A 24,506-nucleotide genomic window follows, 5' to 3' on the forward strand; every position below is an offset into this window, starting at 1 on the left:
TGCTCAGTTGTGCATCGGGGCCTCCCACTCCTCCTTCTATTCTGGTTAGAGACAGTTTGCACTGTTCTGTGAAGGGAGTAGTACGCAGCGTTGTACAAGATCTTCAGTTTCTTGGACATTTCTTGCATTGAATAGCCTTAATTTCTCAGAACAAGAATATACTGACACGTATCAGAAGAAAGGTCTTTGTTTCTGGTCATTTTGAGCCTGTAATCGAACCCACAAATGCTGATGCTTCAGACACTCAACTAGTCTAAGGAAGGCCAGTTGTATTGCTTCTTTAATAAAACAACAGTTTTCTAACACAACGTGCCATTGGAACACAGGAGTGATGGTTGCTGATAATGGGCCTCTGTACACCTATGTAGATATTCCATTAAAAATCTGCCATTTCCAGCTACAATAGTCATTTACAACATTAACAATGTATTTCTGATCAATTTGATGTTATTTTAATGGACACTTTTTTCGTTTGTTTTTAACTCTTGTCCTTCCTCAACCTCTCCCATATATTATTTTTCTATTAGCCATATCTTTCAAACTGTACTTTTTCAAAAAAGTTCTGAACCTATATACGTTTTACGGACACAGTATGTTTTATATTAGTTATCTTGTTGTTATTAGTCCCAACTTCAGCTCCATTCAACCCCTCCCATCTATCTCTTAACACCATCCTAATTGGATTTTTATTTGCCATATATTTTTCAACTAAGCTGAGATGTTTAACAAAAGTTCTGAACCTTTCTATTCTCATTGTTTCTACAGATTGTATATTGAAAATAAAATGTTTTGCTAAAAGTATTATTGATTGATTGACTATGACTTTTCAGATTACCCAGTAGTGCTATCTGCAGGTTTAGCTCCAGGTAAATATTGCAATTCTTCAGCCATTCCTGGACTTGTGACCAAAAACATAAGATAAATTAATGAATCAATCAATCAATGTACATCCACAAACATACATTGCAGAAAGTATCCAGTCCACATTTTGTTACGTTATAGCCTTTTTCTAAAATTGATGAAATGTCAGGTCTGAATGCACTGTAGATATTGAAACAAACAATTTTAAAAAGCAACCTGTAATAGAGCATGCTTGGAAATATGATGATGATGGGCATATTTTTGGTTCAAAGTGTGTGTATTAGTTTCAGGCCCCTCTATTAGGGTAGAACTAGCCCCTTAAAATAAGGCCTTATGAAATATGTATGCTAGGCGGCGTTTATACCTGCAGCTCAATTAGTTTTTCCACTAATTGGTATTTTGTCCAATCACATTAGATCTATTCACATCAGCTATTTTTCAGTGCTGATATGATTGGTCAAAAAAACAATTAGTGAAAAAAGATCAGAATTAGGCTGCCTGTCTAAAACAGGCCATATTGTGTTAAATAATATATTTAAACAATATATTTATTTAATGATAACGTATTTGCTTAGGATCTCACTTGGTGAAGTACGTTCGACTGAAAATTGATAAAGCAACATTGATGTCACTAACAAACCACAGTCATGGGTGGTAACTGTACAATTTACTCGAAGCCAAGGCACTCTGGGATATTTTTGAATAATGCTTTACACTAAGCATTGTGTTAACGTAACACTGTTCCAGCATCTATATGGGTGCACAGAGTGTTGATTTAACACTCTGTGTTAGTTTTGTTTGTTTTTTAACACTGGAGAATTTGCATTGTAGGGGCCATTTTAACCAATAGTCCTACTCAGGAAAAAGCAAGCTAAAAAAAGGTCTCTCTCCAGGTATAGAAATATATTTACAATGATGAGTCTTATAATAACACATTACAACGGCTCATACATGCTCATAACATAAAAAAACATTACACCTGTCGGTGCAACGTCAAGTGTTAAAGTGTTACTGTGCCTCTGGGTGTGTTACTTCCATCAGGTCAAACCGAGCAGCTCAGCATGAGCTGGAGAGAGACCTCAGTGACAAGGTGACAGCCCAGAGAATAGATAATAGGTGTCACCATCTCAGGAATGCGTCAGACGGGATCAGCTACTACAGAGGGATCGAGAGACTGGACCCATCGTAAGTCATACCCACCCACTACTTTAGATGTGGATGTTATACAGCTTTGTGATTGAAATGGGAGATACTGTATATGCTGTGAAAGGGACTGCCCCCTCAGCCATGAACATTGTAAAAAAAAATAATGATCTTCAAGCGCGAAAACTTTCAAAAATGAAAACAATTAAAAATCTTAACAAAAGGCGTCTGGTAAATTGATCCACAAAAAAACAAATACAATTGTAGATACAGTTGAAGTCGGAAGTTTACATACACTTAGTTTGGAGTCATTAAAACCCGTTTTAGGACTGGTGCACTTCACAAAATAGATGGCATCATTTGGAAGGACAATTATGTGGATATTGTGAAGCCACATCTCAAGACATCAGTAAGGACGTTAACGTTTAGTCGGAAATGGGTCTTCCGAATGGACAATGACCCCAAGCATACTTCCAAAGTTGGGGCAAAATGGCTTCAGGACAACAAAGTCAAGGTATTGGAGTGGCCATGACAAAGCCCTGACCTCAATCCTACAGAGAATTTGTGGGCAGAAGTGAAAAAGTGTGTGCGAGCAAGGAGGCCTACAAACCTGACACCAGCTCTGTCAGGAGGAATGGGCCAAAATTCACCCAACTTATTGTGGGAAGCTTGTGGAAGACTACCCGAAATGTTTGACCCAAGTTAAACAATTTAAAGGCAATGCTACCAAATACTAATTGAGTATATGTAAACTTCTGACTCACTGGGAATGTGATGAAAGTAATACAAGCTGAAATAAAACATTCTCTCTACAATTATTTTGACATTTCACATTTTTTAAATAAAGTGGTGATCCTAACTGACCTAAGACAGGGAATTTATACTAGGATCAAATGTCAGGAATTGTGAAAAACTGAGTTTAAATGTATTTGGCTAGGGTGTATGTAAACTTCCGACTTCAAGGATGAATCAGACTTGTGGAGGTCTACATTTTTTCTTCTGAGGTCTTGGCTGATTTCTTTTGATTTTCCTATGATGTCAAGCAGAGAGGCACTGAGTTTGAAGGTGGGCCTTGAAATACATCCACAGGTACACCTCCAATTGACTCAAATTATGTCAATTAGCCTATCAGAAGCTTCTATAGCCATGACATTATTTTCTGGAATTTTCCAAACTGTTTAAAGGCACAGTCAACTTAGTGTATGTAAACTTCTGACCCACTGGAATTGTGATACAGTGAATTAAAAGTGAAATAATCTATCTATTAACAATTGTTGGAAAAATGACTTGTGTCATGCACGAAGTAGATGTCCTAACCGACTTGCCAAAACTATAGTTTGTAAACAAGAAATTTGTGGAGTGTTTGAAAAACGAGTTATAATGACTCCAACCTAAGTGTATGTAAACTTCTGACTTCAACTGTATAATCTGTTGATTTATTGTATAGCAGATGTAACAGATATACATGCCACCCTATCTTTATCAAAGCTGTGAGGAAGTGATGTAATAAATAAACAGACGCCCTCGCTGTAACGTTAACAAAACTGTGGGAAAGCACAGCCGGAGGAGACAAAAGACACGGTTTACCGGTGTCCTAGCTAGCTAACTACCGGTGTCGTCCCCTCCTGTGTACTCCGATGGAGAAACAAAGCTTCCTGAAGGATTGAGGTTTTCCAGCCAATCGTGTCAAAAAATAGGCTCATTACGAGGCTTTGATCAACACAGTGTACTCTTGTGGCACCTGCTCGTCAAAATAATTTAGAGCAGCCAAATTATTATAGATGACGTCCCACACTCCGGTAGCGCATGCGGAGCATAGCCTTTTTGTCTTCGACCAAACCAATACCAAACCAATCAGGTGGTTGTTTGATGAAACTAAGCTTTGATCATGTGTGTCTGATAAAATAATACAGGCATCGGCACACTACTTCGAAGTACACTGCTTAGTGATTTCGACACATGCCTCAGAGCTCCTGTATCAAACATAACATCACTACCGGAGGCCCAGCTAACTAGCAAGTACCCAGTGTCCTTCGCCCCCGCCTGCCGAACACCTGCCCTTGCTGTAACATTAACAGACCTGCCTTGAAGGCAGTGCTCGGCAGAAGGATAGTGTCTATTGGTGTCCTAGATTGCTAGCTACTTACATTTGCCTCCCGTCTCCCTCCTGTGTAACGTTACCAGAGTCCTAGCTTAAAAATGGACCGGGAGAAGTATAAAGGGTATAAAGGGGTTCCTACAGATGCAGGAATGCCCACATGCAGGAATGCCCACATGCAGGAACGCCCACATGCAGGAATGCCCCAAGTTGCAGGCGGCAATCACACCCTTCTCTGCACATGTGCAGATACTGTGTGTGACAATGTGAGAGCGAAGTCTTTCATCTCGCTCATCTCAATATCTGCGGTGCTGCTCGTAGCAACCCAACCTCATTTTGCTACCTTTATTCTACCTTTAAATGACTGCATTTCCACAAATGGGATGATATTATCTTTAATCCCATTCAAACTACTACGGGACTGGATATGTAAGTAAAGCAGAAGGGGTCATCACCTTCGGATTGTATTGACACAGGTGCTTCACATTTTCTCTGACTATAAAGCACCAATCCCAAATTCAACTCTAGCTACATCCACCCCAGTGTATCTCCTGCATGCCTTCCAAAGGCATCCCAATTCATTGACCATTGTGTCCATTGTCATTTCTCACCCACTTGACCAGGCTCTCCCTGCCCGACTCGTGGTCAAAGTTCACGGATGACAACATCCTTCACTCCCAGAGCGAGCGGGCGGCTTCCCACAAGCTGCGTGATGTTATTGAGATCCTGCTGAACGTCACGTCCAATGAGATGTGGAAACATTTCAACACTGTCAACGTGGCCTTCACCAACCGCATGTCAGAGACCGCCGACGCCAAGAACAGCCTGCAGACACACCTGGCTAAGGTGACTGACCATTACCTGACCAATGACCATCAAGCTCGTCTTTCATGTTAATTCCTTTTTTGTTTAGTTCCATTCAACTCATTGAAATGCAGTTTGCGTGTATCTTGTTAAACATCATTGTACTTCAACATCAGGTCCAGGGGACAGTAAGGAAGGGGTTATTAACTCCCTGCATACCATAGTTGATGATTGCTGAAATTTTACTGCTGTCTTTGATTGATTTTCCTACTGAAAAAGCAGCATAGACCAGCATAAATTTCAAGCTGTGTTTTTCGGTGGCTATACACAGAGATGCAGGTGTCATTTGGTTAGCTAGCAAGAACTTGACAGACTGCTATACAGTTAGCCAAAGTGAATTTGCAATGCAAATATGCTATCTACTCCGATTACAGAGTACTATTGTTTGAGTGTGCCAGAGCACAGAACAAATTACAAATTTACAAACATGCAACACCTGCTGAATATGACCGGTATCAGTAAATGTAGGGGGGAAAAGTAATAGTTAGTCAAGAACGCTCTAGATATCATGTAAACAGCCTAATCCGCTCTGCATCAAAGAGTAAAATGGCAGAGTGAGGTGTTCTCTCATTTGTGTTTGGAAGTAGCTAGCTAACCAGCTAGCCAACTTTAGCCAGTTAGCTTGGGTGCTTGGTTGGGACAAGTATGCATTGGCAGGCAAGCTGCAGAAGGATGAGGAGGCTACAGTTCCCCATCATTTATCAGTGCAATTTTGATAGGGAACTAACTGAAAAAGTTTGAGAGTGTTTATCTAATGTTCCTTCGTTAGATTCCTGCTCATCTTGCTCTGGCTAGCAATAGTTGTTGATCTTGTTGTTATTGATGTGCATAACTGAGGGAGGGAGAGCCCACCTTTTCATGGTTGTTTGATCAATAGGATTGTAAAGTTTCCAAATGTAAGAGGACTCCTGTTGTTACGATCTACTAGGTGTGGTGGTTGGAATCAGGCGCAGAGAGCAGGGTTCAGTCGTATCTTCACATTTATTCCCCAGCGCAACAAAAACAGTCACGCCAACACACAGGGCGTAAAATAAGTTGCCAGTCAAAAACAACAGGACTAAACAGTCCGGAGAATAAATACAGGAAAAAATCACACCATCAAAACACAGAGTAACAAAAACAAGCCCGCACAAATACCCAGCGGGCCTAGTGCCCCTAAATACCCTACAAACAAATCCTAATACAAAACAGGTGTACCCAATTAACCAATAACCCAAAACAAACGGAAAGGGAATCGATGGCAGCTAATAGGCCGGTGACGACGACCGCCGAGCACCGCCCGAACAGGAAGAGGCACCATCCTCGGCGAGGTTCGTGACAGTACCCCCCCCCTGACGCGCGGCCCCTGCAGCGCGCCGACCCCGGCCTCGAGGACGACCCGGAGGACGAGGCGCAGGGCGATCCGGGTGGAGGCGATGGAAATCCCTCAAGAGGGAAGGATCTAAAATGTCCCTCCCCGGTACCCAGCACCTCTCCTCTGGACCGTACCCCTCCCAGTCCACGAGGTACTGCAGGCCCCTCACCCGGCGTCTCGAGTCCAGAATAGCTCGTACTGTGTACGCCGGGGACCCCTCGATGTCCAGAGGGGGTGGAGGGACCTCCGGTACCTCACCGTCTTGTAGGGGACCAGCTACCACCGGCCTGAGGAGAGACACATGAAACGAGGGGTTAATACGATAATAAGAGGGAAGTTGCAATCTATAACACACCTCGTTTATCCTCCTCAGGACTTTAAATGGCCCCACACACTGCGGCCCCAGCTTCCGGCAGGGCAGGCGGAGGGGCAGGTTTCGGGTCGAGAGCCAGACCCTGTCCCCTGGTGCGAACACCGGGGCCTTACTGCGGTGGCGGTCAGCGTCTCTCTTCTGCCGTTCACTGGCCTGCCTGAGAGAATCCTGGACTGCCCGCCAGGTCTCTCTAGAGCGCTGTACCCACTCCTCCACCGCAGGAGCCTCGGTCTGACTCTGATGCCATGGAGCCAGGACCGGCTGGTAGCCCAGTACACATTCGAATGGTGACATCTTCGTGGACGAATGCCGAAGAGAATTCTGGGCTAACTCTGCCCACGGGACGTACCTCGCCCATTCTCCTGGCCGGTCCTGGCAATACGACCTCAGAAACCTGCCCACTTCCTGGTTTACTCTCTCCACCTGCCCATTACTTTCGGGGTGATAACCAGAGGTAAGGCTGACCGAGATCCCCAGACGCTCCATAAACGCCTTCCAAACCCGAGATGTGAACTGGGGACCCCGATCGGAGACGATATCCTCTGGGACCCCATAGTGCCGGAAGACGTGGGTAAAAAGAGCCTCTGCAGTCTGTAGGGCCGTAGGGAGACCAGGCAATGGGAGGAGACGGCAGGACTTAGAGAACCGATCCACAACGACCAAAACGGTAGTGTTCCCCTGAGATGGGGGAAGATCAGTAAGGAAATCTACCGAGAGATGGGACCATGGCCGTTGTGGAACCGGGAGGGGCTGTAACTTCCCTCTAGGAAGGTGCCTAGGAGCCTTACTCTGGGCGCATACCGAACAGGAAGATACATAGAGCCTCACATCCCTAGCTAAGGTGGGCCACCAGTATTTCCCTCTAAGACCCCGCACTGTCCTATCGATCCCCGGATGACCCGCAGACGGTAGTGTGTGAGCCCACCGAATCAACTTATCACGGACACCAAGCGGTACGTAACTTCTACCAGTCGGACACTGTGCAGGCGCAGGTTCAACCCTCAACGCCCGCTCGATGTCCGCGTCCACCTCCCATACCACTGGGGCCACCAGCCGAGAAGCTGGGAGGATGGGAGTGGGTTCGATAGACCGGTCCTCGGTGTCATAGAGACGGGACAGCGCGTCGGCCTTAGTGTTGAGGGAACCTGGTCTGTAAGAGATCGTAAATCTAAAACGTGTAAAGAACATGGCCCACCTAGCCTGACGCGGATTCAGTCTCCTCGCTGCTCGAATATACTCCAGATTACGGTGATCAGTCCAGATGAGAAAAGGGTGTTTAGCCCCCTCTAGCCAGTGTCTCCACACCTTCAGGGCCTTTACCATAGCTAGTAACTCCCGGTCCCCCACATCATAGTTCCGCTCTGCCGGACCCAGCTTCTTCGAAAAGAAAGCGCAGGGACGGAGCTTCGGTGGCGTGCCCGAGCGCTGAGACAGCACGGCTCCAACCCCAGCCTCGGACGCATCCACCTCCACTATGAATGCTAACGAAGGGTCCGGATGCGCCAACACGGGAGCCCCAGTGAACAGTGCCTTCAACTGGTTGAAGGCTCCATCAGCCTCTGCTGACCACCGCAAACGCACCGGCCCCCCCTTCAGCAGTGAGGTAATGGGCGCCGCTACTTGGCCAAAACCCCGGATAAACCTCCGGTAGTAATTGGCAAACCCTAAAAACCGCTGCACCTCCTTTACCGTGGTCGGAGTCGGCCAATTACGCACGGCGTTAACGCGGTCACACTCCATCATCATCCCCGAGCTGGAAATGCGATAACCCAAGAAGGAAACGGCTGGTTTGGAGAACACACATTTCTCAGCCTTGACGTATAGGTCATGCTCCAGCAGTCGCCCAAGAACCTTGCGCACCAGGGAAACATGCGCGGCGCGTGTGGCAGAATAAATCAAGATGTCATCAATATAGACTACCACACCCTGCCCGTGCAAGTCCCTGAGAATCTCATCTACAAAGGATTGAAAGACGGCTGGAGCATTTTTCAACCCATACGGCATGACGAGGTACTCATAGTGGCCTGATGTGGTACTAAACGCTGTTTTCCACTCGTCTCCTCCCCGAATACGCACCAGATTATACGCGCTCCTGAGGTCCAGTTTTGTGAAGAAACGCGCTCCGTGGAATGATTCCACCGCCGTAGCGATGAGAGGTAGCGGATAACTAAAACCCACTGTGATCGAATTGAGACCTCGATAATCAATGCACGGACGCAGACCTCCCTCCTTTTTCCTCACAAAAAAAAAACTCGAGGAGACGGGTGACATGGAGGGCCGAATGTACCCCTGTCTCAGAGCTTCCGTGACATATGTTTCCATAGCCAGCGTCTCCTCCTGTGACAGTGGGTACACATGACTCCGGGGAAGTGCAGCGTTCTCCAGGAGGTTTATCACGCAATCCCACCGTCGATGGGGTGGTAATTTGGTCGCCTTCTTCTTACTAAAAGCGATAGCCAAATCGGCATATTCTGGGGGAATGCGCACGGTGGAAACCTGGTCTGGACTCTCCACCGTCGTGGCACCGATGGAAACTCCTATACACCTCTCTGAACACTCGTCTGACCACCCCTTAAGAGCCCCCTGTTTCCAGGAAATAAGGGGATTGTGAATAGCCAGCCAGGGAACCCCCAACACCACCGGAAACCCAGGTGAATCAATAAGGTAGAAACTGATCCTCTCCCTATGATTCCCCTGCGTTACCATGTCCAGCGGAATCGTGGCCTCCCTGACCAGCCCTGACCCTAGCGGTCGGCTATCTAAGGAGTGCACGGGGACAGGTGGGTCTATCTGCACTAACGGAATACCCAATTTACAGGCGAGTCCACGATCCATAAAACTCACAGCTGCGCCTGAATCGACTAGCGCCTTATGCTGAAGAGAGGGGAAAAATGCAGGGAAAAAAATTAACAAAAACATGTGACCAACAGGGAGCTCTGGGTGAGTTTGGTGCTTACTCACCTGGGGTGGCCGAGGAGCGTTCTGCCGACCATCTCGACTCCCAGAAGGACTCCTCCAACACCGGTCCGAAGTGTGTCCTCTCCGTCCACAATAGGAGCAGGAGGAGCCCCCTCTGATCCCCCTAGATGCAGCTCCTCCCAACTCCATCGGAGTGGGAGTGGGAGAGCTGGAAGGTGGAATTAACAGGACCCCTTCTGAACGCCCGCGGGCAGCTAGCAGGTTGTCCAATCGAATAGACATGTCTATTAGTTCATCCAGGGAGAGAGTTGTGTCCCTGCAAGCCAGCTCCCGGCGGACGTCCTCCCGGAGACTACACCGGTAATGGTCCATCAGGGCCCTGTCATTCCACCCAGCACCAGCAGCTAGGGTCCTAAACTCCAACGCGAAGTCCTGTGCGCTCCTCGTCTCCTGTCTGAGGTGGAACAGTCGCTCACCCGCCGCTTTACCCTCTGGTGGATGATCGAACACTGCTCGGAAACGGCGGGTGAACTCCAGGTAGTTGTCCCGAGCCGAGTCTGGACTGTTCCAGACTGCGTTAGCCCAATCCAGGGCCCTGCCCGTTAAACAGGAGACGAGGAGGCTCACACTCTCCTCACCCGAGGGAGCCGGACGCACAGTAGCCAGGTAGAGCTCCAGCTGGAGCAAAAATCCCCGGCACCCAGCAGCCGCTCCATCGTACTCCCTCGGGGGGGAGAGACGTAGTGCGCCGGACCCAGAGGACGACGTAGGTGGAGTAGGTGGTGTCGGCAGTGGGGGAGCTGGGGTAGACGTCGGGAGACCACTCCTCTCCCATCGTTCCATCCTCTCCATCATCTGGTCCATCGCGGTACCAATCCGATGGAGGACAGCTGTGTGGTGATGAACGCGCTCCTCCATAGTGGGGAGAGGAGTGGTCGCTGCTCCTGCTGACTCCATTTCGAAGGTGCGGGCTTCTGTTACGATCTACTAGGTGTGGTGGTTGGAATCAGGCGCAGAGAGCAGGGTTCAGTCGTATCTTCACATTTATTCCCCAGCGCAACAAAAACAGTCACGCCAACACACAGGGCGTAAAATAAGTTGCCAGTCAAAAACAACAGGACTAAACAGTCCGGAGAATAAATACAGGAAAAAATCACACCATCAAAACACAGAGTAACAAAAACAAGCCCGCACAAATACCCAGCGGGCCTAGTGCCCCTAAATACCCTACAAACAAATCCTAATACAAAACAGGTGTACCCAATTAACCAATAACCCAAAACAAACGGAAAGGGAATCGATGGCAGCTAATAGGCCGGTGACGACGACCGCCGAGCACCGCCCGAACAGGAAGAGGCACCATCCTCGGCGAGGTTCGTGACACCTGTGGTGTTTCCATATTTGCAGAAATCCATTCAGGTCTGTATTGTGGCTTTTGGCGAATGTGTTCACCAAAATAATGCTGTCAGAATTCTTTTTTTTTTTAAGTGTCACATTCTTCCTGGGGGTGTATATGAACAAATTTTAATAAGATTTCATGTTGCTAAAGTGCTGTTGCTTCCACTTTAAATGCAACAATGTTTCACACACACACACACGTTATTTTCAAAGAGATTATTAACTGAAACTGAAGGGATTAAATCAGAACTTAATTGAAAATAATAATATCATTATCATTATGTTATTATAATCATTATTTTATAAATCCTTAGCCCTTCTCTGAAGGTGTAGAAGGCGTATTGTGCTCCACTGTGTTTGGGTTAGTAATCATTTGTATAGTGGCTCTATTCTCCCTCAGCCTGCATTTATTCACTATTCTGAATGTCTAAAGAATCCATATGTTGCTCTGAAATATGAACACAGAAATACTGGACATTTTGAACTCTTATTGTTGTGGGGATTTGACAAAATTACCATCATGGTCTTGAATTGGACAAATTGAAAACAAGATTTTAGACATTTTTGCTATTTTATTGAAAATCTAATTCAGAAATATCAAATTTACATACAGTACCATTCAAAAGTTTGGACACACCTACTCATTCAAGGGTTTTTCTTTACTTTTACTATTTCTGCATTGTAGAATAATAGTGTTAAACAAATCAAAATATATTTTAGATTCTTCAAAGTAGCCACCCATTGCCTTGATGATAGCTTTGCACACTCTTGGCATTCTCACAACCAGCTTCAACTGGGATGTTTTTACAACAGTCTTGAAGGAGTTCCCACATATGCTGAAAACTTGTTGGATGCTTTTCCTTCACTCTGTGGTGCAACTCATCCCAAACCAGTTCAAATGGGTTGAGGTTGGGTGATTGTGGAGGCCAGGTCATCTGATGCAGCACTCCATCACTCTCCTTCTTGGTCAAATAGCCCTTAGACAGCCGGGAGGTGTGTTGGGTCATTATCCTGTTGAAAAACAAATTATATTGTTGCAGAATGCTGTGGTAGCCATGCTGGTAAAGTGTTCCATGAATTTTAAATAAATCACTTAGTGTCACCAGCAAAGCACCCCCACACCATCACAAATTCTCCTCTGTCAAATTTTGACAGATTTCCACCGGTCTAATGTCCATTGCTAGTGTTTCTTGGACAAAGCAATCTCTTCTTCTTATTGGTGTCCTTTAGTAGGTGTTTCTTTGCAGCATTTCAACCATGAAGGCCTGATTCACGCAGTCTCCTCAGAAAAGATGATATTGAAATGTGTCTGTTACTCTAACTCTGAAGCATTTATTTGGTCTGCAATTTCTGAGGCTGGAATCTCTAATGAACTTATCCTCTGCAGCAGAGGTAACTCTGGGTCTTCCTTTCCTATGGCGGTCCTCATGAGAGCCAGTTTCACCATAGCACTTGGTGGTTTTTGCGACTGCACTTGAGGAATCTTTAAAATTGACTGACCTTCATGTCTTAATAATGATGGACTGTTGTTTCTCTTTGCTTATTTGAGCTGTTCTTGCCACAATATGGACTTGGTGTTTTATCAAATAGGGCTATCTTCTGTATACCACCCTACCTTGTTACAGCATAACTGATTGCTTAAATATATTAAAAAAGAAACAACATTTCTCAAATGAACCTTTAGCAAGGCACACCTGTTAATAGAAAAGCATTCCAAGTGACTACCTATTGAAGCTGGTTTAGAGAATCACAAGAGTGTGCAAACTTGTCATCAACGCAGAGTGTGGCTACTTTCAAGGATCTCAAATATAAAATATAAATATTTTAATTTGTTTAACACTTTTTTGGTTACTACATGATTCCATATGTGTTACAGTATTTCATAGTTTTATGGCTTTTCAACCTCTGCCATATTGTTGACTCCTAGCTATCTATCTAATCAAACTCAGTTTTATTTCATGGAATCGTCTCCAATGTCAAACATGTAGGGTGTGGTGTACCACCGGGCAGCTCTCTAGGTCCTCAACTATTATATTTTTACCAATGACCTACCACTTGCATTAAACACAGCTTGTGTGTCCTTGTATGCTGATGATTCAACCATATACATGTCAGCAACCACAGCTAATGAAGACATTAAAACCCTTTACAAGGAGTTACTGTCAGTTTGGAATGGGTGTCCAGTAATAAACTAAAACTAAGTCATTATATGTGGTGCAAATCATTCCCTAAACTCTAACCCTAACCTCAGCTGAACCTGATAATGTTGAACAAGTTATGGAGTCGTGGTAAAAACATATACTGTAGATTCAATGGTTGTTAAGATGGGGAATAGGTCTGTCCATAATAAAGAGATGCTCTGCTATGTTGAGTCATACTGTCCTCTAGTTTTGTCTTATCTTGACTATTGTCCAGTCATGTAGTCAAGTGCTGCAAAGAAAGACCTAGTTAAACTGCAGCTGGCCCAGAACAGAGCGGCACGTCTTACATTGTAATCAAATGTGCATACTATGCATGCCAGTCTCTCTTGGCTAAAAGTTGAGGAGAGACTGACTGCATCACTTCTTTTTATAAGACATGTGAATGTGTTTCAAATTCCAAATTGTTTGCATAGCCAACTTACATACAGCTCTGACACACACTTACCCCACCAGACATGCCACTAGGGGTCTTTTTACAGTCCCCAAATCCAGAACAAATTCAAGAAAGCGTACAGTATTATATGGAGCCATTATCACGTAAAACTCCCATACATCTCATATTGCTCAAATGAACAGCAAACCTGGTTTAAAAAAAAACAACATAAAGCAACACCTCACGGCACAAAGCCTCTCCCCTAATTTACCTATATATTTTGTGTGTATGTATTGATATGTAGGCTATGTGAGACTTTTAACATGTATGTAGTTCTGTCCTTGAGCTATTCTTGTCTCTTAATGTTTCATGTTTTGTGTGGACCCCAGAAAAAGTAGCTGCTGCTTTCGCAACAGCTAATAAAATACAAAAAACCTGATGTAAAACTGTGCAAATGTGAAGGAGCATTATAACTCTGCCTGAATTGTCACCTTTTATGGTGACAATAACACCCTTATTTGCTGTCTACTTTGTAAGTATTGGAATTAGGCCAAAATAAAGAGATGTTAGGCCAAAATAATAAGATGCCACTGCCATATTACCATCAAAGGGAATTATAAATGGTAAACTTGATCAAATGTCTTTAGCAGTGTTAACAGAATGTTTTTTTCAATGACATTTGCTGTATCTGATCGTTTCTGAAACACAAAAATAATAACAAATTGCTATGGATCTGTAAACAGATAATTTGAATTCAATAATGTTTTGCATTTACTTTCTCCCAAACATAAATATGCTTGCACTGCCCGTGAACTGATGTCACTTGTTAAATCCACATCAATCAGTGTAGATCAGGTATTCCCCTCAGGTGTACGCGCATTGCCGTCGGGGTACGCCAAATAAAATGTGATTCACATTTTAAAAAATTAAACTTATTTTGTATTTTAAAAAAGAAATAAAAAAATCTTCACATTTTCAAACAGTCCATTTATGTTTTCCAAAGGGGCTATACATCTGGGGCAGTTTTTTTTTCTCGCCTCGTTTCACTGTCAAAAATACAATTAAACCATCTAGTGTTGAAGTGAAATAACAACACAACGTCAAATACAGGTAGCCTAGTCAAATAATTAACATCCAATCACATGAACCATTACCATCTCGCGGGAATTCCACTAATGGTCAGTATGTAGCGAAACATAGCTGCTGCTCATTCCGTTTGCGCGAAAATTGATAATTGGAAGAAAAAAAATAAGGCCCGCGTCCATAGAGACACATACCAGCAGTACTACACCTGCACCTGGACCATACAAGAGGCACAAATATGATGAGAACTACATTGATTTGGGGTTCACTTATATTGGGAGTAGTGCCTTTCCTCAGCCACAAAAGCACTCTCACAACTCAATGAAACCTTCACTCTTGCACAGACATTTTGAAACAAAACATGCCAATTTGAAAAATAAGAGAATTAAGATGACTTTCGAGTAGTAAGTCATGTATAAAAGCAACAGATACCATTAATAAGAAGGGGCTAGTAGCGTCTTATATGGTGAGCTACTGAGTGGCTAGGACAGGCAAGCCCCATACTATTGTGGAGGACTTAATTCTTCAATTATTTTTAAAGTACTGGATAGCTTTGTGACATCAAATGGATTTTGGTGGTCAAGATGTGTTGGTATCTGTACTGATGGTGCAAAAGCCATGACAGGGAGACATAGTGGAGTGGTAACGCGTGTGCAAGCAGTTGCTCCTGACGCCACTTGGGTACACTGCAGCGTACATCGAGAGGCTCTTGTTGCCAAGGGAATGCCTGACAGCTTGAAAGACGTTTTGGACACTACAGTGAAAATGGTTAACTTTGTTAAAGCAAGGCCACTGAACTCTGTTGTATTTTCTGCACTATGCAATGATATGGGCAGTGACCATGTAATGCTTTTACAACATACAGAAGTGTGTTGGTTGTTAAGGGGCAAAGTATTAAAATGTTTTTTTGAATAGAGAGACAAGTTTAAAGTTTTCTTTACTGACCATCATTTTCACTTGTCCGACCGCTTGCATGATGATGAGTTTCTCACACTGACTGGCCTATCTGGGTGATGTTTTTTCTCACCTGAATGATCTGAATCTAGGATTACAGGGACTCTCCACAACTGTATTCAATGTGCGGGACAAAACTGAGGCTATGATTAAGAAATTGTAGCTCTTCTCTGTCTGCATTAACAAGGACAACACACAGGTCTTTCCATCATTGTATTTTTTGTGTGCAAATAAACTCAATCTTGCGGGCAATGTCAAATTTGATATAGTGAAGCACCTGAGTGAGTTGGGTGCGCAATTATGCAGGTGCTTTCCCAAAATGGATGACTCAAACAAATGGATTCATTATCCATTTCATGTCCTGCCTCCAGTTCACTTACCGATATCTGATGAAGAGAGCCTCATCGAAATTGCAGCAAACGTTCTGTGAAAATTGAATTTAATCAGAAGCCACTGCCATATTTTTGGATTGGGCTGCGCTCAGAGTATCCTGCCTTGGAAAATCGCGCTGTTAACACATTGATGCCCTTTGCAACTACGTACCTATGTGAGAGTGGATTCTTGGCCCTCGCTAGCAGGAAAACTAAATACAGGCACAGACTGTGTGGAAAATTATTTAAGACTGAGACTCTCTCCAATATAACCCAATATTGCAGAGTTATGTGCATTCTTTCAATTACACCCTTCTAATTAACCAGTGGTGAGTTATTCACAATTTTAGATGAAGACATAATGTTTTATATGTAAGATGGTTAAATAAAGAGCAAAATGATTGATTATTATTATATTATTATTTGTGCCCTGGTCCTATAAGAGCTCTTTGTCACTTCCCACAAGCAGGGTTGTGATAAAAATTCACACACATTCTTATGTTTAATAAATATATTGTATAGTGTGTGTGTGTGTGGCAGGCTTACAATGATACGCAGGGTACGCAGGGTACGCAGCTGGAGTTTGAATGTTTGAAGGGGTACGGGACTATAAAAAGTTTGGGATTTTGTACAAAAAGTTTCATCCGACTGGTACAGTAGCTTAGCATGTCGACAATGGAATACTCAGGGGAATGAGGGTATGATGTCGAATCCTGTTGAAGGCACACTATTTTGAAAATTGTTTTATGTGAAACCACACTGTTGTTAAAATCATTTGTTTCATTTAGTATAGTATACGCTTCTGTGTTAAGCATGCTAAATAATGCCATAAATTCTGTTTTTGAAAAATAGTCAACTTCAAGGCAAAAAAAGTTAAGCATGATGCATGCAAACCTGGTATTCCAACTGATTATAGGTTACGAAAGTCAATAACTTACTGCTGCGCCATGGAATTTTGATGAAAACAGTGGAGAAAAAAAATGTCTATCTGAAAGTCACAGGCTGCTATTTATTGTTGAACGGCAAATGTCACTCATGTGCATTGTGAACAGATAATGACGCTCTGAGTAATGAACTGTTTTTCGGAACAATTTGGTGAAAGCCTCGAAGTCTTCAGACAGCCTCGGTTTTCCATCACTAGCGAAAACGCAACGAAGGCTGGTCACCAGCCTATGCTGGTCTATGCAAATTTTTTTCTCCAGGGTTGTAAACAAACTATTCAAGGGTCTATTGCATTTTCACCTGACATCTTTCATGATAATGGAAAACAAAGGTTTAATCCTATCACATTGCTTTTACTGTTCAATGAGGAGAAAAATACAACTCCTTTCAGCCCCTTTTACTTGGGTCTCACAAGATCAGCGTTTGATGGGCAGAGACATGTGAGTTTGGTGGAGTGATCACCCTCTTCACTGGTCTAGGCCTTATTTTTACTGTAATTTTGTTATGGAACCCAGGCATGCAAACTAATTCACCAAACTTTGTTACTGCTAGGCAAAATAGTCTTGTCAAAAGAAGGACACCAAAAATAGATTTATCTTGCATTGCCTGTGTTCAACACTTTCCACTGATACATACCCTTGGTAGTGGAGTAGTAGACACTGGAGCCCATTGTTGTCGAACGGTTAATTGGATGTTGCAGGGCTCTATCCACCTCAGCTGTTCTCTGGGTTTATCCATTGACAGCAGCTATGATGTGAGGCACACAGTCTTTAATAACGCCACTCAGCCAGTCAGTCAGCCAGGGATGGTTCTGAGGATTGGTTGAGTGATTCAGGGGAATGAGATAACATGATAATATGATGGTGGGATGAGAAGGAGGAAAGTACTGTACAGTACATTGTTAATCTGATTTGATCTACAGTTACAGTTGGTGTTAGTTTTGCTTTTTAGACACCTGCATCTGTACTATACATTTCACATCACCTAACAGTGTGGTGTAAATAAACAAGTTCTTTGAGTTTCCTAGAACTCTTTACCTCAAACCCTTACACAGCAGGCAAAACTGGTTGCAATGACGTCCATAGCATTATAGACAGTTCCGTTTGTAAACTGGTTGTAACAGCGCCATTTCAAACGCTAGAACTGCTCCATTCCTGACCACTTACCTTACTCCCTGGATCGTCTCACCATCCCTCTCGCCTGTTTCTACTGGCAGACCCTCCAGGAAATCTTCCAGACAGAGATGCTGATAGAGAGCCTGAAGAAGGCTCTGAGGGACAAGGAATGCCCCCTGAAGGTGGCCCAGACCAGGCTGGACGAGAGGACACGCAGGCCCAACGTGGAGCTCTGCAGGGACAACCCACACCACAGGTAGGGCTCGAACATGTTGTGGGTATTTTATAGCCTGTAAAATGAGGACGTTTTACACGTACATTCCCTTCCTTCTCTGCCATTGACCTCTTCTCCTCTGTTTGTCTTGTCCCTATCCCACTCCCTATTTCCAGACTGGTGGGAGAAGTGAGGGAGATAGAGGACACCATCCACAAGCTGCGTGAGAGACTGATGGAGGCAGAGAACACCCTGCAGAAGCTGGTGAAGACCAAGGCTGCCCTGGAGCATGACCTCTCCATCAAGGCTAACTCCTTGTTCCTGGATCAGGAGAAGTGCATGGGCATAAGGAAGAGCTTCCCCAGCACCCCACGCCTGGTGGGATACACCTAAAGCCATCACATACAGTGCATTCGGAAAGTATTCAGACCCCTTGACTTTTACAGCCTTATTCTAAAATGGATTAAATGTTTTTTCAAAAACATTTAATCCATTTTAGAATAAGGCTGTATACATTTTAGAATAACGTAACAATGTGGAAAAAGGGAAGGGGTCTGAATACCTCCCGAATGCACTGTACATGTATACCACAGGAGGTTGGTGGTACCTTAATTGTGGAGGACGGGCTCTTGGTAATGAATGGAGCGGAATTGGTGGAATGGTATCAAATAAATCCAACACATTGTTTCCATGTTTTTGATGCCATTCCATTTGCTCTGTTCCAGACATTACTATGAGCCGTCCTCCCCTCAGCAGCCTCCACTTATGTATACCATAAGAGTGGTGGGCTACACTTGAGCAATGACAAAGTACTGTACACACTAACTAAGGCCCAGAATGTTTCCTGGTCAAGAGCATTGCACAAGGGAAAACTCCTGGATCCTATAGCAATGAGCATCATATAGGGATAGGGAAACGCATATCCTTTCCATGCTATTGTACTGACCTGACCTATACTATTCTGGCTCCGCTTTTCACATTTTCCTTTCTAGCATGGTTCCAGCCAAGCCAATCTGCGCTATACTGCTCTGGCCTGGTTCTTCCTACGCTGAGGAACCAGATCAGAGCAGTAATAGTCAGATGGGCGTGGCTTGGCAATAGAGAATGATAGAGGACTCTAGTGCACAAAAGCTTGATTTAGCATGAGCACCGCCATTGAGGACGTTCACCATTTGGGAGTCGTCAACTGGGTGTGACTTCCTTTAGGTTAAGGAATGATTAAATAATGTTGTCCAGGTCATCAGGAGAGATCAGCCAATTAATTTTACTTGTGAGTAAACATTCCATGACTGCAGGTGGCAGTAAATCGCTAACTTTGGCTTTATACCTTTTCAAACAACACACTACCGGTGGCAGTATATACCATTTCAGTTTGTTTGCCAACTCATATATGTAGTAGAAGAAAAACATTGATTACTTCCAAAATGTAGATAGCCTCAATGGCGCATGCTCTAACATATGCCATAATGGGACAGATACAATGATGTGATTTCTATCTAAGTCTATGGTGGAACATTATCACGACAATATATTATCAGGTCTGGGACTCAGGTTAGGGGACAGCCCTATTGGTCTGACAGTCCATGGAAACCAAACAGTGGTTCTGGGCGGGCAGCAGATGTGGCAGTAATCTCCAAACAAACATACAGGATTAGCTCCTGTAGCAGAGAGGCTAGAACAAATATATAGGCCTCTGGAGGGTTACTTAGTCAACCTCTGATCTGTCAGAGTCAATAACTAGCCTGGATGATACCTTTGTGAGCCATTGACACTCACTGGTGGTGGTTTTACTACTGTTTGAAAGAAAACTCAGGCCCTGGAAAGACACTAAAAGTTCAAGTGAAACTGACACAGGTGGCCATTTTTTTTATTACTTCCAGGCTGCTTGGTATACCATTATTTTTAAACCATTCAGTGAGTGAGATTTATTGTATTGTCAACTTAATTTAGTATTTGATTGCCTTTACTGGTGGTATATAAATAATTTGACACAATGGTGGAGCTGTGTATATAGTACATCCACCCATCTTCTCCTTCTCCCTGTATAGATTATACCTATCCCCCTCTTCTCCCCTCTTCTCCTTCTCATCCTCTTCCTGATGTCTTTATAGTCCAGAATTGGGCTATAAATTGGGAATTGTGATGGATTGCTGTAATAGTTTTCCAGACACATACAATAACACACAGAGAAAGGCATTACCCTGTAGCACTCACTTCTGTCATCATGAAGTCCTTTGAGAGGCTAGTTAAGGATCATATCACCTCTACTTTACCTGACACCCTAGACCCACTTCAATTTGCTTACCGCCCCAATAGATCCACAGACGATGCAATCGCCATCGCACTGCACACTGCCCTATCCCATCTGGACAAGAGGAATACCTATGTAAGATTGCTGTTCATTGACTATAGCTTAGTATTCAACACCATTGTACCCTCCAAGCTCATCACTATGCTCGGAGCCCTTGGTCTGAACCCCGCCCTGTGCAATTGGGTCCTGGACTTCCTGATGGAAGGGTGCATGCTCAGCCCCCTCCTGTACTCCCTGTTCACCCATAACTGCGTGGCCACGCATGCCTCCAACTCAATCATCACGTTTGCAGACAACACAACAGTAGTAGGCCTGATTCTCAACAATGACGAGACAGCCTACAAAGAGGAGGAGAGGTCCCTGGGAGTGTGGTGGCAGAAAAATAACCTCACTCAATGTCGACAAAACAAAGGAGCTGATCGTGAACTTCCGGAAACAGCAGAGGGAGCAGCCCCCTATCCACATCGACGGGGCCGCAGTGGAGCAGGTGGAAAGCTTCAAGTTCCTCAGCATACACATCACTGACAATCTGAAATGGTCCCCCCAAACAGACAGTGTGGTGAAGAAGGAGCAAACAGCATCTTTTCAACCTCAGGAGGCCGAAGAAATTTAGCTTGGCACATCAAATCCTCACAAACATTTACAGATGCACAATTGAGAGCATCCTGTCGGGCTGTATCACCGCCTGATACGGCAACTGCACCGCCCGCAACCGCAGGGCTCTGCAGAGGGTGGTGCGGTCTGCCCAATGGATCACCGGGGGCAAACTACCTGCCCTCCAGGACACCTACACCACACAATGTAACAGGAAGGCCATAAAGATCATCAAGGACAACAACCACCAGAGCCACTGCCTGTTCAACCCGCGACCATCCAGAAGGCGAGGTCGGTACTGGTGCATCAAACCTGGGACCGAGAGACTGAAATCCCGCTTCTATCTCAAGGCCATCAGACTGTTAAACAGCCATCAGACTGTTAAACATTAGTCACTTTAAAAATGTTTACATATTTTTTGCTTTACTCATCTCATATGTACAGTGGTTCTTCCTTTAAATGTTTTGAGCTTATGCAGTGACCGTTTGTGGTAGATGGTGGCAGATTGTGGTAAATTGCATCATTCTGGCAACAATGGCTGACACTTAAATAATGTGCCATAGAATTCTGTGGCACCCTGCAAGCTGTGCTGCAGCACGCCTCAACTTTTAAAGGAAGAACCACTGTACATGCTGTATTCTATTCTACTGTATTTAGTCTATGACACTCTGACATTGCTCATCCTAATATTTACGTAAATATTCCTTAATTCCATTCTTTTACATTTAGGTTGTGTGTATTGTGTGTATTGTTGTGAATTGTTAGATAGGACTGCACTATTGGAGCTAGAAACACAAGCATTTCGCTACACCCGCAATAACATCTGCTAAACATGTGTATGTGACAAATAAAATTTGATTTGATGAACAATATTGATTTCCATTTAACTCCATTGAGCGCCTGAACTAACCATTAACACATTTCCTCCTCTGACCCAACCCAACCCTGCTACTTTAACACTCTAACCTCCGACACAACCTTAGGTTCAACTAAGGACTGTCAGTCTTGCTCAAGTCCGATGGAGAAGAGCGACATCTTACGAGTTCCAACCCAACTTTGCTATTTAGAGAGTTTTTTTTCATTGGTATCTTTACTTTTTTGTACAGAAAGTTCATACTATTACCTCATATGAACGCCAAGCACTTCTGGATGTCAAATCGGCAGTAACTAACCTCGATTTCGACTTCAAATCCGACTCCGACTCAGCTGTTCCCTTGTTCATACCGGATTGCATTCCTTTGTTTTATGGGCTGCCAAAACGCAGCAGGCGTAGAGGCAGTAGACGAGCCAGCATCCTGGTGAGACTGACAAAGAGAAAATCGACCAGCACTCTCCTCCGTTCTATTGGCAAATGTCCAGTCATTAGAGAATAAGATGGATGAGCTTTGTTCGAGAGTCTCCTTTCAGAGAGACTTGAAAAACTGCAATATTACATGACTTGCAGAGACGTGGTTGGATGTCAGTGTACGTAGAACTCAGTGGTTTCTCAATGCAGTGGCACGATCGAATGAAGGCAGCCTCAGGCAAGTCCAAAGGGGGAAGGGTGTGCCTCTTCATAAACAACAACTGTTGCGCCATTTCCATTGTGAAGTAAATCTTGAGCGTTTGCTCACCTGATATAGAATACCTCATGCTAAACTGAAGACCAATTTATTTACCAAGAGAGTTCTCATATGTAATTATCATGGCTGTCTACATCCCTTCACAAGCCAACACCACTTCTGCACTCAAGAAACTGTATGGGGTTATAAACAAACAAGGAACCGCTCACCCAGAGGCAGTGCTTCTAATGGGAGGAGACTTAAAACTGTTCTACCTCACTGCCACAAAAGTGGGGCGCTAAAACTCTAGACCACTTTTATTCTACACACAGAAACGGATACAAGGCCCTCCCTCGTCATCCCTTCTGCAAATCTATTCTCCTGCTTTCTGTTTACAAACAAAAGCTCAAACGGGAAGTACCAGTTATGCGCTCAATACGGAAGTGGTCTGATGAAACAGACGCAAGGCTACAAGCCTGTTTTGCTAGTGCAGACTGGGATATGTTCCAGGATTCATCCGATAGCATTGAGGAGTTAACCTTTCTGATCTCCCCATCCCGGATCCGGGATCGTGAATACAGACTCAAGCTCATTACCATAACGCAACGTTAACTATTCATGAAAATCGCAAATGAAATGAAATAAATATGCCATCTCTCAAGCTTAGCGTTTTGTAAACAACACTGTCATCTCAGATTTTCAAAATATGCTTCTCAACCATAGGAAAACAATCATTTGTGTAAAAGTAGCTAGCTAGCGTAGCATTTAGCGTTAGCATTAGCGTTAGCATCCAGCACGCAACATTTCAACAAAAACATAAAAGCCTTCAAATAAAATCATTTACCTTTGAAGAACTTCAGATGTTTTCAATGAGGAGACTCTCAGTTAGATAGCAGATGCTCAGTTTTTCCAAAAAGATTCTTTGTGTATTAGAAATAGCTCCGTTTTTTACATCACATTGGGCTACCAAAAAAAAAACGATAATTCAGTCCTCAAAACGCGAACTTTTTTCCAAATTAACTCCATAATATCGACTGAAAACATGGCAAACGTTGTTTAGAATCAATCCTCAAGGTGTTTTTCACATATCTCTTCGATGATATATCGTTCGTGGAAGCATGGTTTCCCCTCTCAATCAAATGGAAAAATACTTGCACATGGCTTTGCGCACCAGTTTCGACGCAGGACACCAGGCAGACACTTGGAAAATGTAGTCTCTTATGGTCAATCTTCCAATGATATGCCTACAAATACGTCACAATGCTGCCGACATCTTGGGGAAACGGCAGAAGGTCTAAGCTTATTCCTGTCGCATTCACAGCCATATAAGGAGACATTAGAGCAGAGCTTCAGAAATTCTGCTAATTTTCTGTTTGACGTATCATCTTGGTTTCGCCTGTAGAATGAGTTCTGGGGCACTTACAGACAAAATCTTTGCAGATTCTGAAACTTCAGAGTGTTTTCTTTCCAAAACTGTCAAGAATATGCATAGTCGAGTATCTTTTCGTGACAAAATATCGCGCTTAAAACGGGAACGTTTTTTATCCAAAAATGAAATAGCGCCCCTAGAGATGCAACTGGTTTTAACCACATTTGTCATGGGCTTCATCAATAAGTGCATAGACAACGTCATCCCCACAGTGACTATACAAGCGTATCCAAAAAGCTAAAGGCTAGAGCTACCGCTTACAAGGAACAGAACACGGACGCATACAAGACAGTCTGCTATGACCTCCGATGAGAAACATGAAACATGCAAAAGGACAATATAGGAGGAGGGTGGAATCCTATTTCACC

The 24,506-nt window shown here is 43.9% G+C and overlaps 1 protein-coding gene and 1 long non-coding RNA gene across 2 annotated transcripts in view; one reads left to right on the plus strand and one right to left on the minus strand.

Moving 5' to 3' along the window:
- The window catches only part of LOC110499243 (tektin-3), a 31,690-nt gene extending 9,652 nt beyond the window's left edge, over positions 1–22,038 (plus strand). The window contains exons 5-8 of the mRNA XM_021576250.3: positions 1,903–2,046; positions 4,726–4,948; positions 18,151–18,305; positions 18,440–22,038. Of these exons, the coding sequence (XP_021431925.2) occupies positions 1,903–2,046; positions 4,726–4,948; positions 18,151–18,305; positions 18,440–18,656 (739 nt within the window). The 3' untranslated portion in view covers positions 18,657–22,038. The remainder of the gene's footprint in view (positions 1–1,902; positions 2,047–4,725; positions 4,949–18,150; positions 18,306–18,439) is intronic.
- On the minus strand, positions 11,563–18,443 carry LOC149974312 (uncharacterized). The gene is made up of 2 exons (XR_016489289.1): positions 17,571–18,443; positions 11,563–12,021 (listed from the first exon to the last, which is right to left on the minus strand). It is a non-coding gene; the product is annotated as an uncharacterized LOC149974312 (long non-coding RNA).
- Positions 22,039–24,506: the final 2,468 nt, after the last annotated feature.

Source organism: Oncorhynchus mykiss, chromosome 20, assembly GCF_057628025.1.
Source record: "Oncorhynchus mykiss isolate SJ-2025 chromosome 20, ASM5762802v1, whole genome shotgun sequence".
Lineage (NCBI taxonomy): Eukaryota > Metazoa > Chordata > Actinopteri > Salmoniformes > Salmonidae > Oncorhynchus > Oncorhynchus mykiss.